This window comes from Gopherus flavomarginatus, chromosome 1, assembly GCF_025201925.1.
Source record: "Gopherus flavomarginatus isolate rGopFla2 chromosome 1, rGopFla2.mat.asm, whole genome shotgun sequence".
NCBI classification, from domain to species: Eukaryota; Metazoa; Chordata; order Testudines; family Testudinidae; genus Gopherus; species Gopherus flavomarginatus.
The window spans coordinates 154,979,357-154,998,743 of NC_066617.1; the positions used below are offsets into that span (position 1 = coordinate 154,979,357).

At 44.3% G+C, this 19,387-nt stretch overlaps 1 protein-coding gene across 4 annotated transcripts in view; it reads right to left on the reverse strand.

Annotated features, from left to right (window-relative positions):
• CASR (calcium sensing receptor) overlaps positions 1-19,387 on the reverse strand; it is a 176,631-nt gene that overhangs the window by 69,664 nt on the left and 87,580 nt on the right. For all 4 annotated transcript variants that reach the window (XM_050921147.1, XM_050921116.1, XM_050921136.1 and 1 more), the window contains one exon: positions 4,352-4,658. In XM_050921147.1, the coding sequence (XP_050777104.1) occupies positions 4,352-4,658 (307 nt within the window). The remainder of the gene's footprint in view (positions 1-4,351; positions 4,659-19,387) is intronic.

Here is a 19,387-nt window from a genome sequence, read left to right on the forward strand (position 1 = left end):
TGTGTAATGTGCTGGCTTTTGTGGATGACATTTGAAGATGCTTGTTTCTCCCAATTCAATGCATAGGGAGCCTAGGTGCCTAACCTGGCTTTGTGGATCACAATACTGGTTCCTGCGATTTTTCTAGCACTATTGTTTCTTATTATTTCTTTTGAAAAAGCCAATAGATTAAAAAATTCATTATGTTGATGTGTAAAATTTTGCATGCCATAATGCTGGCACTTAAAATTTTAGATGTCAACTCTTCTGAGAGAGAAAAAAGAGAACCTGGCTAGCGAAGAATATTTCCAGCACTGCTCCTCCTCAGGTGCACAGAAAATTAGCACCTCTTCTGAAGACCTCAGGATGTGCCCAGTAGCAGGGCTCTCATCTCCATAACACCTTCTAAAGTGAGTAGGGAGAACAGGAGAGGAGTTCCATGCCTGCACACCTCATCTTCTCCTAATTCCTTGCAAATGCCCAAGAGTTTATGCGCTCCACAGGAAAGAATATTACTCCAGGGATGGTCTAGACAGTATTTGGTCCTGCCATGAGGGCAGGGGACTGGACTCGATGACCTCTCGAGGTCCCTTCCAGTCCTAGAGTCTATGAATCTATAAGGTACTCAGTAGCTGAGCTCTTTTTTTGTTATTTTTAGGACTGCAGAACAAGAGTTGCCCTTCTGTTCACTTTTTAAGGTGCAAAGAAGGTGAGTTCCTCTGTGCAACTCCAAAGAGCTACAACTTATACGAGTGTAAATCAGGAACACTGGTGTCAAATTGATGCAAGAGAATGATCAGTTTCAACATGTTTGTGTTTATTAAGTTGGCAGAGTGGAACTGATGTCTAATTATTCCTTAACTTTTTTTAGGGTTTTTCTTTGTATTATGTGTTTTTGTTAATTAAAAATAATCTGAAGTTGCCAATTCTCTCTGCATAACATCTCTAAGATACAGCCTTCCTTATTCACACAAGCAGCTAAGAGTCTCATCCAAGCTCTCTCATCTAACATCTCAGCTACTGCAAATATCCTTCCCTCTGGCCTTGACAAAGCCAATCTTTCCCCACTCATATTCTGAATGGTCAGAATGCTGCTGCAAAGACCATTTTCCTAGCCTTTCCTTGCTTTGACCATATCACTCCTCCCCTTTGCATCCCTCCACTAGCTCCCCTTTCTCTAGCCCATCAAACATGAGTTGCTTGTTTTCACTTCCAAGGGCCTTCGCAGCCTATTCCCCACCACCTATCATCCCTCATTCAGTATCAAGAAGTTGATTCCTGCCTCTGATAGGCCCTTAATGCCAGCCTCCACTACCCACTTGTTAAATTTTCAAACAAACATCTTCGTGCTTTCCCTCATGCTGCCCACACACTTGAGACATGCTCCGATTAACCATCCACAAAGCTGCTTAAATGTTTTCCTTCAAATCCCTCCTCAAAACTCTTCTGTGCTGTGATGCCTACAAAAAACTCTGGTTAGACTGTTATTGTGGAGAGATCACTGCCTATCATGCTAACCAATACTGTCTCATTGTTTCCTGGTACTCCTCCATCAGTCTATATCCACATCTTGTCTCCTGTCTTATCCTCTGATTATAAGCTCCTTGGGGCAGAGGTGTCTTTTTGTTCTGTGTCTGTACAGCACCTAACACAATGGGATCCTGGTCCATGACTAGAACTCCTAGGCATTAGAGTAATACAAATAATAATGGTCTTTCTACACAGAGACCCACAAGGGTGGAGGAGGTACAAGCATAACTGATGGATATAGAACATCACAGTATGAGCACTTGGCAAAGAGAAGGAGGCCCTATTTAGGAGTATAGTTCTGTTCTGTGCAGGGGACTGGTGACTGCCACACACAGGAAGGACTTGCAGTAGTAGACAGAGGACAGGAAGGACTCCACCCAGCCTGAAATGCTGATGAACATCGGGCTCACAGAATGGGTGAGCTAAGCTCTGACTAGGGGAACCCTATGTCTCAGGATTTTTGTTATTTTCAAAAATCTGTAACTGTCAAATGTCTTAAGAGTAAAGTCACTGTGATTAAAAAATTTCTTTGTTACACCTGGGTTCCTTACTTTCCTGTCACATTGTCCCTGAAGGGATTAAATGAGTAAGCCAAAGAGTCCACAGACGAGAGGGCATATATAAGTAACTGGGGTGGCAGGAGGACTGACTGGTTTCAGGTTACTAAGCAGCTGGACAATAGCATCCCAGAGAAGGGCTGCAGACATGTGGCCTGAGCCTGGGAGTGTCCCCTAGAGTCTGAGAGCTAGAAACGGTGACTAGACGCTACACAAACTCCTTGGCTTAGAATCATTTGGGGTCCAATTACACCTCTACCCTAATGTAATGCTGTCCTCGGGAGCCAAAAAATCTTACCGCGTTCTATAGAACTTACTTTGATCTGCCAGAGCGCGCAGCCTCGCTCCCCCAGAGCGCTGCTTTAATGCGTTATATCCAAATTCGTGTTATATCGGGTCGCGTTATATCAGGGTAGAGATGCAACTGATCCACTAGCAACAGGCTGGTAATTGTATAGTGGGGTTATGGGACCAGTTTGAAACAACTGACATGCACCACATTTTAGATCACACTATTTATTGACTGAAAAGTCATCTCTGAAGGAAGATCAGAGGGGCAAGAAGATATTTATATTTGTGCTAAAGTATTCAAGTGTAAATGTTATGCTAAAACTTTGTTGTAATACACATATTACAAATCCAATTTTCATTCCATAAATGTTTGTAATGACAGCAGAGTTTGTAGAAGACTGTGTAGCAAGACACATGATGAGATTTAATAGCTTTTGTTTATTGAAGGCCTGGGTTAGTTTTTTGAATGACCATGAATTCCCACTGTTGATAACAATGAATGGTCATTGGGCCATAGAAAGAGTAGGAGAATGATTCTATAGAGTGTGTGGCGGTGGGAGGGCACTCACCTGGGATGTAGGAGACCCAGTTTCAAGTCCCTGATCCAATGACCATTTAATTATTTATAAACAGTGGAAAAGCTTCAACAGAACAGACTGAGGAAATCTCACACTAGACTTTGTGGCTCATGTACTTTCCTAATAGGTAAGAGACTCAAATTCAAATCCCTTTTCCTCATAGGGGTGGGGGTGGAGATTGAAGCCAGGTCTCTCACATCCCCGAGTAGTGCCCTAACCACTGGTCTAAAAGTTACAAAGAAGGCACTTCCTGCTCCTCCATTCATTTTGTGAAACTAGTCTTCCTTTGCTTCTGTTAAAACACCCAAAATTGAAACTACAAATTTTGAGCTGAATTGAAACAAAATATTTTGTTTGGACTCCATGTGAATTATTTTCCATATTTTCAACCAGTCAAAAATTATGAAAAATGTATTGTTTGGTTTGACTCAAAATGAACCTTTTTCTGATTTTTAAGAAATGCCAGTGAAACAAAAAATTCACCCAGCTCTAGCAACAAGCCAATTGTCTATAATGACTGGCAATTGTGAATGATTTATTTGAACTAAGGATATTCAGGGGACTAAATCACTGAAGAGAATGCCAATGAGATATGTATCTGGTAATCATAGGTTTTGTCTAATCCAGATTACTTGTGGCTGGAAGTTGTTGCCATCTGTTGGCTTCTTGGTGGCCTTAGGCTTTATGAAATGAGTTGGATGCATTTCAATCCAATTCCCAGCAGCACAAATGTTCACATCACAAAAAAACAATGCAATTTGTAGTAACTGACCTTCTTGTTGGCAGTCTCAACAGAGAGGTAAAGAAAAGAATGGACTGAACTCCTTTTGTGCTTCTAAAGGTGGTCCTGCTAGGGCAAATTGGCAGAAAGTGGTAAATGGAAGCTTGCACTGCCATTGCCCAAGGCTGTACCTATTCAGTCAGAAAACACAGACCTGGCAATTCTGGAGAGTGAAATCTAGCACATTTCACCAACAAAAATATTGAGTCCTCCATGACATAAAATATTTATGAAAGGAATAGGTTGTGTCACATCATATAAATGGACCAGGTTGTTTTGTTGTGTGTTTGTTTGTGAGAGTCACATAAGGGTGCTGTCTATCTCGTGGCACTTTCAGGGCCTATTTGTACTACAAGCCCTTACCAGGACAGCTCATAGTTAGGCCTTCCATGCTAAAACTGTTTGTGTCTGTAATGGAGAAAGGACTACAAGGAGCTAGGATCACATTAGGTTGTGATACAATTCCTGGACATGGCTCAGTAAGTTTTTTTTTCTGTCCATACTACTAACAATTAGCTATATTACAAAATAGTTTCACCTAACTTTGCCCTGACCTGGTTAGACTAAGAGTAGACAAGCCAGGCCCTAAGATCTAACCCACCTTGTAAGCTAAACAAGAGAAAAATATGCAGTACCTGAGGTATGTAAAAGAGTCCCAGCAGATTGGCCACTGCAGTGGAGATCCCAGAGCCGGTTGCCCCCACTACTGCAATGGTAGAAGGGATGTGGTCTGAGCAGTTGCAGAAGTCATCCAGGTTCAGGGAGTCTATCTTGTTCTGGGCCACAAAACTCAGTGTGGCCTCCAGGGCTTTGGAGACAGTGTTGCAGGTATCAAATATCCTGTATCCCAAGGTCATGTTGGGAAGGAGGGTCGGGCTACTGTTTATTTCCTCTATGGCAAAGATCATAGCCTGCAACCACCGGAAACCTCGGAAATTATACCTACAAATGGGTGAGAAATAAAAATAAGAGAGAGTAGGAGGCAGAGAAAGAGGGGGAGACATTGTATGGATGAGAGAAACAGTGAACAAGAGAGCATGTGAGCAAAAGAGAGATTGAGAGATTGTGTGTGCGTGTGTGTGTGTGAGAGAGAGAATTGGAGGTTTTAGATATGAAAATCAAAAGCACAGTATAGTGTGAAGAGCCCAGTCATACATCCTACTGTATTTAATGGAGAGTTTTACTATTGACTTCTGTCAATGCAGGAAAAGGTCCCTGGAAAAGCTGGACCTGAACTGCAAGATTTAGATCAAGACTTCAAACTCCCATATTTGGGAGTGGGTTGTATTTGAGGATCTGGTTCTCATCCAGAGCTGGCTGTGGATTTCTAACCCCTCACAGAGTCTAGGGAAGATGAAGGAGATCAGGTCTGGAGTGTTGGTTGGCATCTCTTGTACCTTGGAGACCTTACCAGATACAAAATAATTACTGTACTTAGTCCCCAGATCTAACCTGGGTACATATGGCCATTGGCCACTGTCAGAGGACAGGATACTAGCTTGATGGACCTTTGGTCTGATCCAGTAAGGCCATTCTTATGTTCTAATGTTAATTACTACCAGGCATTCACATCACAAACACTGAATGGATGGCCCTTCACAACACCCATGCAAAACAGGTCAGTATCAATATGCCTGTTTTACAAATGGAGAAACGGATGCTCAGAGAGGGTAAGTGACTTTCAAGTCTACAGAAAAAACAGGAATGGTGTGTAAATTTTCAAAAGTGCCGAAGTGGGATTTATGCTCCTAAGTGTCTGACTTTTGAAAATAGGACATATGCTCCTAAATTATTTAGATGGTTTTGAAAAATTTAAGAATACAGAAGTCCTGGGTCCCAGTCCAGTGCTTTAACTACAGTCTTCCTCTGTTATAATGGTCAAGGCAGTTGCTTTATATAGGAGTTCAGAACCTTGCAAGTAGATCTTGGCAGGGAACTCCATGACTCATCGATGTTTAAGGAGTGCCTAATAAGACTGCTGCTACCACTCTGCTCTGGAATGGCTAAGCCATATTTCAGGCCTGCTTTTCAGCTCCGGACTGCGCTTCCACAGTGACATACATTGACAATCAGAAATGGCCATCAGGGCACTAGGAATTTGGGTCTGGAGTGTCATCTCAGGGTGGGGTAAGCATTGTCACTGTGATGTGCTAAACTTCCTAATTGAAAACATTAAGACATAAGAACAGCTATGCATGGTCACACCAAACATCCATCTAGCCCAGTATGCTGTCTTCCGACAGTGGCCAATGCCAGGTGCCCCAGGGGGAATGAACAGAACAGGTAATCATCAAGTGAGGGAGAATGATTCTATAGAGTGTGTGGTGGTGGGAGGGCACTCACCTAGGATGTGGGAGACCCAATTTCAAGTCCCTGATCCAATGACCATTTAATTATTTATAAACAGTGGAAAAGCTCATTCCCAGCTTCTGGCAAACAGAGGCTAAGGATACCATCCCTGCCCATCCTGGCTAATAGCAATTGATGGACCTATCCTCCATGAACGTATCTAGTTCTTTTCTGAAGCTTGTTATAGTCTGGCCTTCAAAACATCCTCTGGCAAAGAGTTCCCTTTTAAATTACTTTTTAGAATTATTTTTTAAACAGGATTTTTCCAGAGTTGACACTAGTAAAGGATGACCTAACTTGAACCTGACTGGATCAGGCTGCATGACTGCAAGGTAGGCCTTACACATGATCTGTGAAAGATCCCGGAGGGAGGTGCTGCCAGGCTTAGGGAAGATCTATACCAAAAATGCTGCATCTCTGCAGCACTTAAGTGAGACACTCTTACACTGACAGGAGAGCTTCTCTTTTCAGCATATTTAATCCACGAGAGGTGGTAGCTATGTTGACAGGAGAAGCTCTCCAGCGAACATAGCATGGCCTACTCCGTGGGTTAGGTTGGTATAACTACATTGCTCAAGGATATGGATTTTTCACGTCTCTGACTAACATATTTATACTGATATAAGTCTGTAGTGTAGACCTGGTCTGAGTAAGTGAACTGAAGGCAGCTATAAATAAAGAAATAATTTCAAAATGAAGAAAGGGGAAGTTGATAGTAATGAATATAAATCAGAAGCTTAGAATTGTAGAAAATTGATAAGGGAAGCAAAGGGACACAAGGCGAACTCTGTGACCAGCAGAGTTAAGAATAGTAAGGAGATTTTTAAGTATATTAAGAACAAAAAAAATCCTAACAATGTTATTGGACCGTTCTAGATAGAAATATTAGAATTGTCAATAATTCAGGAAAAGAAGTGATCAATAAGTATTTCTGTTCTGTATTTGGGAAAAAGGCAGATGATATGGTCATATCACAAGATGCTAACAATGCTCTTTCCATTCCAATATTGTATCATAAAGATGTTAAATTGCAGTTATTAAAGTTACACATTTTTAAATTGGCAGGTCTGGATAATTTGCATGCCAGAGTTTTAAAAGATTTGGCTGAGGAGCTTGCTAGACTGCTAATGCTGATTTTCTACAAGTCTGGGAACACTCTGGAAATTCCAGAAGACTGGAGGAAAGCTGGTTGTGCCAATATATAAAAAAAGTAAAAAGGATCACCTGGGTAATTATAGACCTGTCAGTCTGACATTGATCCTGGGCACAATAAGAGAGCAACTGATATGGGCCTCAATTTATAAAGAATTAAAGGAAGGTATTAAAATTAATGCCAATCCACATGGGTTTAGGGAAAATAGATACTGTCAAACTAACCTGATACATTTTTTATGAGACAATAAGTTCAATTGATAATTGAACTCATGTAATATATTTCTGTTAGATATTTGACTTGGTACCGCGTGACATTTTGATTTAAAAACCTAGAATGATATGAAATTAACATGGCACACATTAAATGGATTAAAAACTGGCTAACTGATAGGTCTCAAATATAATTATAAACACGGAATCATTATTAAGTATGTGTTTCTAGTGGGGTCCTGCAAGTATTTGTCCTTGGCCCTATACTATTTAACATTTTTGCTAAAGACTTGGAAGAGAACATAAAATCATCACTGATAAAGTTTACAGATGACACACAAATTTGGGGAGTGATACATAATAAGGAAAACAGGTCACTTATACATAGCGATCTGTCTCACTTGGTAAGCTGGGTGCAAGCAAACAATATGAATTTGAATATGGCTACGTGTAAATGTATTCATCTAGGAACACAGAATGTAGGCCGTATTTGCAGTATGGGGGATTCTGTCCTCGGAAAAGGTGATTCTGAAAAAAGATTTGGGGGTCATGGTGTATAATCAGCTAAGAATGAGTACCCAGTGCCATGCTGTGGCCAAAAGGGCTGATGCAATCCTTGGATACATAAAATGGGGATTCTCAAGTAGGAGTAGAGAGGTTATTTTACCTCTGTATTTGGCACTGGTGCAACCGCTGCTGGAATACTGTGTCCAGTTCTGGTGTCCACAATTCAAGAAGGATGTTGATAAATTGGAGTGGGCACAGAGATGAGCTACGAGAATGATTAAAGAATTGGAAAACATGCCTTATAGTGGTAGACTCAAAGAACTCAATCTATTTAGCTTAATAAAGAGAAAGTTAAAGGGTGACGATCACACTTTGAGTATCTACATGCAGAACAAATATTTGATAATGGGCTCTTCAATCTAGCAGACAGACATATAAAAAGATCCAATTACTTGTTGCTGAAGCTAGACAAATTCTGACTGGAAATAAGGTGTATATTTTAACAGTGATTGTAATTAACTATTGGAACAACTTACCAAGGATTCTAAATCACTGGCAGCATTTAAATCAAGGTTGAATGGGTTCTTTAAAATATGTGTTTACTTCAAAAGGAATTATTTTGGGGAAGCTATGGCCTATGTTATAAGCAGGTCAGACTAGATGATAACAACGGTCCCTTCTGGCTTTGGAATCTATGAATCTATGATGTTTTCAAACTGTGAAACTCAAGGGTCAGACTGAAAATCCTGGCCTTTTGAGTCAACAAGCCACCTGAGGGAAAACTGATGTTCCAGAATCCCCAAGACTGATCATCTTGTAAAGAGGAAGTCATAACATCAGCAAACAGGGTACTCCAGCCTCTGACCACTCTGTCCCTGTACCTAGGGAGATGTGCTGTGCCAGCGGAACATCAATACCTGCTCCTTGACTGCAGGTTCCAGCTCCTAGACAATGAGAGTCCAAAAGACTATGAAAGCTGAAGAGGTCACAAACCTGTTATCTTAAATATCTTGTTTATCTTTTATCTATTTTTGTCTTATATTTTTATTACCTGGGAGATGTCCCAGGCTTTTTATTTTCTAATGTTAGGATACAATAGGCTGATTAGTGTGCGTGCATGCATGTATGAGAATCCACAAAGTCACATGGTGAAGTTACCAGAAAAAAAGTTTAGACTCCCATAATCCTTGTCTCATGGAGATACTCACTGAAGTGTCTTTGGTATTCTGTATTTAAAAGTCCTAAGAAACTTAAACTGTAGCAAACACTTGGGTTCATAGGAGAGCTGTCAAACTCCTGCTTATCAAAATGTTTTCTTAGAGCCTGTCTTATAATATGTGTTCTAGTCACCACACTGGAGTTTAATTCTAAGAAAGAAGCATAATTGTTCTCAGGTAGTGATTCAGATATTAGATAATTTGGTTTCAATATTAAGCTTTTAACCAGTTCTAAGTCACAGATTTAACTGAGATCAGTAAAATTCCTTAGTTGGGGGTTTATAACCAAATGCACAGTTACCTTCTTAAGAATCGTCTTTGAGAACTTAAAAGGGTTTATAATTTTTAGAACTGATTTGATGATTTAACTCATTTTATTATTTAATTCCAGTTCAGTGAGATTAATTTATTGATCTGACCAAGATTCAATATTGACTTGATGGTTGTATTGATTTATTTTATATATATATTAGTTTAACATTAGCAATAAGAACATATCACCAAAACCGCTGCTATTACTCGCTTGTGGGATTAAAAGCATTAGATTCACTTACATTCTTTTAAATGTCATTAAAGGTGGACTAGTGGTATGTAAAGTACAATGGTTTGGTTTTGGTTCACAGATTTTTAAGGCCAAAGGGACCCATAGATCATCTAGTTTGACATCCTGTACAAGACAAACCATAGAAATTTAGCCAGTTCCCATTTTTGCCCTTTAATGCTTCTCTGGGATCATTTTCTGGTGTTTTTAAATTAACAGTTTCCTCTATTATAAGCAAGTACTCTTAAAATGTTCAAGGTTTGCTCAAGACATGACCCACTGTATTTTCATTTAGACCAATGGCACTTAAACTGTTTATATGATGGACCACCATTTAAGATGTAGATCATCTCTGAAAGTGTCTACACCACAATGTAAGCCTGGGTTTAGACTCAACATCAAACTCAAACCCCGCTTCCATCTACACACAGGTCTGTCTGACTCGGGCCAATAAGCCCTTTGGGCCCTAGCAAAAGGAGTGGGTTTGAGCCCAAATCCCACTGGGACTTGGGTCCAAACTCCATAGTTTTGCTATGTGGATGCAACACATGTCTGGGTCCCCAAGACTTATGTTTGGATCTCTGAGACTCATGTCCTGAGAGTCTGCCAATGCTATCCCACAATCCTATTGGCCAGTGTTCCCCGTCCTTTCTATCTCAAGATTAGCCAATTGACTGCCAGGAAATGGAAGCAACCCCCCTGGTTCAAATACAGCTGCTCAGCATTTAACCCTCTATTTGATGCTGACTGCTGAGCTGCAGATGGCCACTAACAAGAAGTCCTTTGCCGAGCACACTGCTATCTGGTCAGATCAGAAAAGTTTTGGTGAATCTCTGGGGAGAGATGAGCAAAATGTTTGACTTCAGCAAGAATTCCAGGAACGCATCAGGAAATAGCAAAGAAGTTGGCAGCACTGTAGATTCACTGGACCAGTGACCAGTGCAGGGGGCCAATTAAATGGTATAAGAGCAACAGTCGTAAAATCAGAGATGTGAACTATAACTCTGGGAACTCAGTATCATCCTGCCTCTTTTACAAAGAGTATGATTAGATGCCGGGTACTACTCCGAGCATTGAGTCACCAGCATTTCACAATAGCCTAGTCTGCAAGGATGGTGACTTCCGACTTCTGAATCTAGTCAGCAGGCACCAGCTCAGGTTAGTGACATGACTGGTGCTCATACTGATCTCTGAGGAGACTTTGCTGCCTGCCTGCCTGCCTCCCTACTTGGAGAGGCCGTTTGATGATCCCCTGGAAGAGCAGTCCACTGCAAAAATGGCAGCAGAACCAGAAGAGGTACAGAAGTTACCTACCTGATAAGCTGGTAGCCTGGAAAGTTTTTGGCTCCATGTTTGTTATATTAATACAGAAATGTGAGGGATTTCCAGTTTATGAACCAATGTAAAATTTATTACACACTGCTTCCCAAAACTTGTATCTGCTAATGGCAGAATGCGTGCCAGCACCTTGGTGTGACCACCCCCCCATGTGGAATTTCAAAGTGAAACACAACAGTTATACAAGGATTTATATTTAAATTTTTATTTGATATTCACACATTCTTACAAAGATGTGCCAGAGTGTTAAAAGTAAGAACCATATATTGCCTTCCCTTTTAGTATGCTGTACTGTACAAATCGGCCATGACAGAGCATAATGAGCCTCTTGTAAACAGTTAACTATACGTGGGAGGGGCAGAAGAAATGTAGGCCACGGGTGATGAAATTAATGTTCAAAATACAGCTGAATTTTTTTTCTGCAGTCCAGAAATGTGCCAGGGGATAGGGAGGGGAATGACTGTGTAGTTCTTTGAGAGTCAGTATTATTGTGTGTGTTTGCATGTAGTCCATAGTTAGATGTAGTCAGAGCAGACTGCATCGGAAGCTGCAGGGAAGCAGTAATCCATGTGAATGCTAATCCAGCATCCTGTTGATTAACCAAACAATGTTGACCCAATCCCAGGTGCTAATAGCTGCAAACTTTTCCCGTGGTAGGAAGTCCAGATAAGTAGTCACATTTTGGAGAAGGGTGCATTTTCTGGGCCAGTCTCTGTAGGACACCAGCCCACTCCATTCATAGGTGTGCTGCTGAGTCACCATAAGCTTCAAAATCTCTATGGCACACTTGCCACCAGCAGAATAGAATGTCCCTTTACATTCAGGAACCTCCAGGATTGTTATGTCACGTGGAATGTGAAAGGACAGAGAAGGCTGGGTGGTAAGCCATGCTGTCCCTGCCCTGCTCCCCAGGCTACAATGGTCTGCAATTCTTAAATATATAGCACCTTATCATTATGTGTGCACTCTTTTCATTCTGATTAACTCAAGTTGTGTCCATGGAGCTTCTGGGAACCGAAGTGTTCCTCTGACAATATACTGAAGCAGAGTTTTACAAAGTATTGTTTTTAGCCTGGAGAGTCGTCTGATACTTTTCTCTGTGAATGCGCTGAATCTTTTTTTAAAGTAGAGACAATAATGTATTTTTGATGTTGTTTTTTCAGGGGGACCCTGAGATTTGGTACGATCATGGAGTGGTCCAAGACGAAGTGTTTCCATGACGCACTTATGGTAGACACGCAGGACAGAGCCAACAAGCAGGTTTAATACCAAAGAGAGAAGGATTCACAGCAAGTGGAAAAGCACAGACAGGATGCAGAGTGTGAGGACAGAATTGCAGTGCATGAGGAGAGACTGGCAGTGCAATTTCCAGAGTAGGAACGTTGCTTTAGGGAGGAAGATAGAGCCCTGGTGAAAGACCTGTTTGAGAGGCTGCTGCTTCTGCTGCACTCGCCCCACATCCTGAGTCCCCTCCATGGTACCATGTGCTGCAGGCCATGAAAGCAGTGGACAATTCCATGTTGGGTGGCCCATGCAGCTGGGACTAGCTGGACAGGATAAATGTACCCTTGCAGTCTTCTACCCCCTGCAGGCCTCCACCCTTGTGCAGAAATGCCAAGTACATGCTAAATGGGCAAGAAAGGGATGCTGGGGGACACACACAAGCAGGGAATTCATTTGTCAGCACTGGCTTCACTGTTTGCCCTATTCAATGTTTGTTTTATGCACTTTGTTTTATTACTAGTTTTGATGTTGGTTTGTTACTTGTTTCGTTGTGATAATGGCAGCTGAAAATGTTTTAATATTTTTTTGAAATACAGCCACGTTCACAAATAAAGGCTTTTATTTTATTAAGAAAGTTTATTACCGTCACTGTATCACATCATGTAACGTGTACTTCAGATAATAAACACATAAGGCACACAATTTCTCAGTCCATCTATTTATATCAATCCATAATGAATATCCACAGTTCTTACCATATAGTGTATCCTCCCCCCATTACATAAGAAATCATCTAATCCATAATTAAAATTCATGACAATCATCCTCTCATTCATTGCATACAGGGACAGTACTTCATTCATGGTTAACATTGCTGTAAAAACACATTCATAAACATGCAATTCTCCCTCTTTCATTGGTCCATACAAGTCCATAATGTGGTAACATAAAGCATCCCTGATTTTTGTTGCACATCACCCTGCTCTAGCTGTCATGGGTGTCTGGCTGGCTGAGTGTACCAAGTTAGCAATCTACTACTGTCAAAAGTCCATTCCGGGGACAAATGACTAATCTTTGGTTTCACAAAGATTGAAGAGCTCAGCAAGCCACAGCAATACAGGAAGCATTGAGGACACTAGAATCCAAATGGTTCGCTAAACAGCACCAGCAGGATTTCAGTCTGCCAAACACACATTCAACTACCATTCTACACCTACTGAAAGTGTCATTAAATCTTCTTTTGCCAGGGCCTCTGAGATCAGGAAACGTTTTCATAAGCCAATGCAAAAGGGGATACACAGCGTCCCCTCGAACAACAATGGAAACTGCTACTCCATTTATGATAATATCATTTGGTGGGAACAGTGTCATGTCCAGTACAGCCCATGTTGGCATCCATAAATCAGCCTGCATAAGAATGGAGTAGTACCCTTTGCGACTGATGTATTCATGTGCTCCTTGAGGAGGATGAACTATGAGCACGAGTCCCATCAATGGCCCCAGCACAATTTGGAAACCCCATTCTCTCAAAACCAGCAGTTACTTCAGGAATATTGTTTACGCCTGCCTTCTTGGGCACACCTCATTGCCATACACTTGATTGCCCCAGAAACCTCTGCCACCACTTTATCCACAGTTGACTTTCCATTGCCAAGCTGCTTAGCAATGGACTTGTAGCAGTCTGAGGTAGCCACCTTCCAGATGGTTATAACAACTTGCTTTTGGACCAGTAGGGTGACAACATGCATGTATCATGATGCTGGAGGGTTGGAGCAAGCTGCTCTCAAAGCTCCAGAAATGTAGCTATCTTTATGCTAAAATTTCTGGACCCATTGCTGGTTATCCATTTCTGGTGCACATGATAATGTGATCCCACCAGTCTGTGCTCCAGAATCTCCAATCTACATAGTGGGCATCAGTGACTGGACTGAAAGTCTTCAGCAACTTCAGCCAGTTCGAGTGTGTCATGTCTATATCATCCTCCTCTTCCAATAGGTGCCTTTGGTAGTTCAGAAAATGCTGCCAAAACATCCACTAGTATCTCATGGATGCTCTGCCTATTTCCTGAAACAGGAGTGAAAGTCCAAGCAAGATATATTCTTCAAATGTTGACTCCTCCATGTTGCTGGCTCTGGTTGCCAGGAGCGTGTAGACCCAGCAGACAGCTCAGCAAGTTGTGTTGGCAGGCTGTGACAACTTCCTGTAAAGCGCAGGGTGAACAGTCAAGTTTTTCCACACTACACCACGATCTAAGGGCTACAGTGGCTACAGCTGGAGAGGGAGCTAGGAAGCCTTGTGCAGGCTGATTTGACTCAGGTTTGTTTAATGCAGTGTGGATGCCTGAGCACAGGTGTGAGAACTGGGTTCAGCAATTCTAAACCTAGGGTCAATATTCAGTGCAGCCGCTCAAGCCTGAGCATATAAATATGGAGCCTGCGGGCTTGAGTCCAGGCTTACATTGCAGTGTACACGTATCCACAGACATCTCCCCTCCAAATAGTCCTGCTGCAACTAAAGTGCTGGTTTTAATGCAAGTTATTAAAGAAACAAGGTGAAAATAAACTAGCTTTACATCATTTGTGTCAACCAAAGCTTGCAGTGTAGACATGGCCTAAGCATTGCAACACCTAAGTCCCTTTGTGGATCCTGGCCAAAGTGTTTAATCCAAATGACTTGCCCAAAACAATACAGCAAGTCAGTGGCAGAACTTGGATCTTCTGACACCAAATCATATGCCTCAACCAGGTGACCATGTTTCCGCATCAAGAAGGAAAATATACTCTTCGGCCTATATTTTTACTAGCTGCCCCAGGCTGTGCCCTGTTGAGAACCATTAGTTGTTCTGCTTGGAATCAAGTACATTCTCAAAGGTTCTAACTGGAGCTTGATGTGTGAGAGAAGTTTCAACAATATTCTCAGTGAATCTCATCATATTAATAGAAGATCCAATGTTTCTCTTCTGTGAATTCTCCAGTCATTAAAGCAGTCCCCAAACCGTGGGGCACTCTCCTCTAGAACGTTGGGAAGGTGCACAGTGGAGTCTGGGGGGCAAGGAGGGAGCACCATGCTGCTCCACTCCGCTTCCAGCCACAGCTCTGCTCCGCCCCTATCCCAGGTTTGGCCCCAGCCACAGCTCCATTCTTCCCCCTGCTACACCCACAGCCCAGCTCCAGCCCCAGCCACAGCTCCACTCTACCCTCTGCTCCACCCACAACCCAGCTCCAGCCCCAGCTCCACTCTGCCCCCTGCTCCACCCACAGCCCAGCTCCAGCCCCAGCTCCACCCACAGCCCAGCTCCAACCCCAGCTCCACTCTGCCCCCGCTTCATCCACAGCCCAGCACTATCCTTATTCCCTCTCCACCCCCAAGCCAGCTCCACCTTAGCCCCAGCTCCTCCCCAATTCCGCAGTTCTGCCCCCAGCTCTGCCTTCAGCCCAAGCTCCTCTGCTGAGCCAACTGTCCTATAATGGAGGATGGGGCATGGACAGAGTCCATCACTGGTAAAGGGGGCATGATAGGAAAAGTTTGGGCACCACTGCATTAAAGCTTCCAGGGCCATCAGAGCAGGGAATGGCTGTTACACTATGACTTTGTCTAGCCTAAGGTTTCAAGGTGTGATATGAGACTGAGTTGGCTCGTTGACATGGAGCTAACATGATGTTTGCTGCCATCACATCGTTCACTCTGCTTGTTGTGTTCTATCCCTACCACGTGTCTGTTTTGTCTGCTTAAACAATATTGTCTCGTTGTTCCCTGCTCCTACCCCCCAGGGATCTGTGTTATACTCAGATTACTAGCGTTTTGAGACAGGAACAATCTTTTTGCTCTGTATTTACACCAGGCCTAGCACAGTGGCGTCCTGGTCTATGACGGGGGCTCCTAGGGTAGGTGCTACAGTAAGAGAAATAATGATAATGAATAATAGCTTCAAATTAACACCTTCAAAATCCTAGTCAAAATGAAGAGAATGTGCTAAACTGGTCAAGTTAAAGCTGAGCCCATTTTAACATAGAAAGGCTTTCTCTTCACTAGAGATTTAGAAGGTGTTAGGGTGTGATACTAGATAGAGTAACCTATACAAGGCATATTATAAAATGCTTCCAGCTAATCTTAGATCACCTAGAGATGACCAGAGCAATCACATTTCTGACCTGTGAGTCAGATCCCACTCACAAAGGTCTTCTGTTTGGCCCACCGGGTGTCAGCTACTAGGTCCTGCTCCCTACTGGGGGCTCTGCTGTAAGGTCAGCCCTGATACCTGGCTCCAGCTCCACCCTGGGCTGCTGGCAGCTCCAGCACCTGTGTGCTCCTGCCCAGTCACATATGCAGTGTTCCCATGCTAACCCGTCTTTGAGCACCTCCACCCCAACTTGGAGGACACTCTGCAGCCAGGGAGAAAGGGACCACCTGGCAGCCAGGGAGCACAAGGGCTGGAGCTGCCAGGAGCCTGGGGCCAGCCAGAGCTGTGTAGCAGGGTGGCCTTTACAACAGACCCCCAGTGGGGAGCAGAAAGGAACTGATACTCAGCAGGCCAAATGGAAGGCCCTCATCAGAGGCACCTGCTCCTGTGCTCCCATGTCAAGCCCTTTCCTGCCCCTGAAGAGCATCCTCTTAGCCAGTGCACACTGGTGCCAGGTCCAGGCAGAGACTGAGAGGTGCTTAGAGGCAGGGCAGCACCAGGACACTACAGCCTGGGACCATGCAGGGGAGCAAAGGGCCTGAAGCTGCTGAGAGGCTGGGGCGGACCCAGAAGCAGAGCCAGAGCTAAGCAGCAAAGCTGCCAAGACAGTGGAGCTCCCAGCTGGGAGTAGGAGCCAGAGACAGGCAGGTGGAGACAGGGATGGGAAGGACTCTGAGATGATTCCCCCCCTGCTTCCCTGAGCCTCTCCTAATTCCCCTGCTGCCCCCAACACTGGCAGGGGCCCCGGAATTGAGGGGGCCCAGAATGTGTGAAGAAAGAAGTGGTTCAGGACTATTTAGAAAAGCTAGATGAGCACAAGTCTATGAGGTCAGATGCGCTGCATCCAAGGGTGCTAAAGGAGTTGGCAGATGTGACTGCAAAGCCACTGGCCATTATTTTTGGAAACTCCTGGCGATCGGGGGAGGTCCTGAATGACTGGAAAAAGGCTAATGTAGTGCCCATCTTTAAAAAAGGGAAGGAGGAGGATCCGGGGAACTACAGGGAAGTATCAGGGTTGGACTAGATGACCTCCTGAGGTCCCTTCCAACCCTGATAGTCTATGATTCTATGAATAGTCATGTTATATCGAGGTAGAAGGCCAGCGCCCATCTGACATCCAGCGTATGCATCCTGCGTTCCTTATCTGATGCGTGCGGCTTTGGACAGAGGACCAGTAAGTAAATGTCCTGGCCCATGTGGAACTGGGAAACAACTTTGGACAGAAAAGTGGGATGCCGGCGCAGCTGGACCTTGTCCTTGTAGAATACCGTATATGGCAGCTCTGACATGAGCGCCCTGATCTCGGACACCCACCATGCCAATGTTAAAGCAACCAAGGACACCTTGCAGGAAAGGAGCTGGAGAGAGCAGGAAGCTAGGGTTTCAAAAGGAGGGCCTATAAGCTTCGAGAGCACCAGACTGAGGTCCCACAGGGGAACCGGGTCTCGGACGTGTGGGTACAGGTGCTCTAGACCAGGCCTGTACAACATAGTGCCCGCGGGCCGCATGTGGCCCATGTGGGCTCACTGTGAGGCCTGTGGGGGTTGTGTGGGCAAGCCAACGGCTGGCCGGTTGTCTGGCCAGCCGGCAGCGGGGGAGGGGGGCTGAGGAGGCGAGCGGGGGGACAGGTGAGCCGGCAGCGTGGGGGGAGGGAGCTGAGGAGGCAAGCAGGGGAGCAGGTGAGCCAGAAGTGGCGGAGGGAGGGCTGAGGAGGCGAGTGGGTGGGGGGGCAGGTGAGCTGGCGGTGGGGGGGGGGCCTGAGGAGGTGAGTGGGAAGGGGGCAGGTGAGCCAGCGGCAAGGGTGGGGGGGCTGAGGAGGCAAGTGGGCAGGGGTGCAGTTGAGCGAGCAGTGGGGGAGAGGGGGCTGAGGAGGCAAGCGGGGGGAGCAATTGGAAGACGGAAATGGCAAAATGCCTCCGACAGTCCCAGATGTTCAAGTAATTGCCCCAGAGTGGTAAAGAAAACTGGGTCATTAAGACTTGACGGTCTCTGAGGGGAATCACTGCTAATCCCACGACGAGACAGGCTGCGGTGTTTGGATCAGGGGTTCTTCAACTTTTTCATAGTGTGGAAAACTGGTTAATGCAGGGATTGCCTCATGGTTTCATGTGCCTGTCGTCACTGCAACAACTGCTTCTATGGAAAAGCCACCTTAGGAGGTTGTTTAAATGTATATTTAGCTTCTTTCTGTCTCGCAGTCAGAAGAAGCTGGCCTCATGTGCACACACCCAGCTCTTTGGATTCAATCCCACCACACTTTGGGATCCTGTGCAGCCGAGTCTGTCCCCAGCAGTGCATAGGCAAAGTGAGGACAGGATCAAATCAAATGTCCATCCCCGCTTTAGAGAAGAGAGAACTATGACATGCTGCACATAAATCCGAACCACTTCATTAGGTGAAGAGTTAAGTTGTAAATTTTAGAGAAGCCCAGTTAAAAGTCCATCAACAAATCTCACTTACAAATACTCGACAGCGTCCCTAAAAACCCAAAGGCAGGACAGTCTAGAAATGAACAGTTCAGGGATCCAACCCCACAGCCCTATCATTCTTCCCTGTTCCTCACTACCCCGCCTGCCCTGCCCTGCCCTGCCCCCAAGAATCCTAGCCACATCCCACCTGACCCAGGCCCCTACCTCTTCCTCCGCAGAGCAGCCCTTGCCATAAAGCCAGGGCTCAGCAGAAGGGCAGTTTAAATAATTTACAGAGTCAGTGTTATAAACATGACACAGGTCTTTGTGATCCCCCAGCTCTTCCCCAGTAACACCTAGAGGCCCCCGTCCAACTCAGCCAGACGCCTGGTGTTTGGGGCCAAGCCATTTTGGGGGTAGGAAGCTAGGAAAATGTTCAGAAAGGGAATGAAGGATATTTGTGAAATACCTTAATTGCAAAACCCCTTTTCTGAAGGTTACCAAACCTCCCAGACAAATCCTACCTGGCCTAGGAGAGCTCA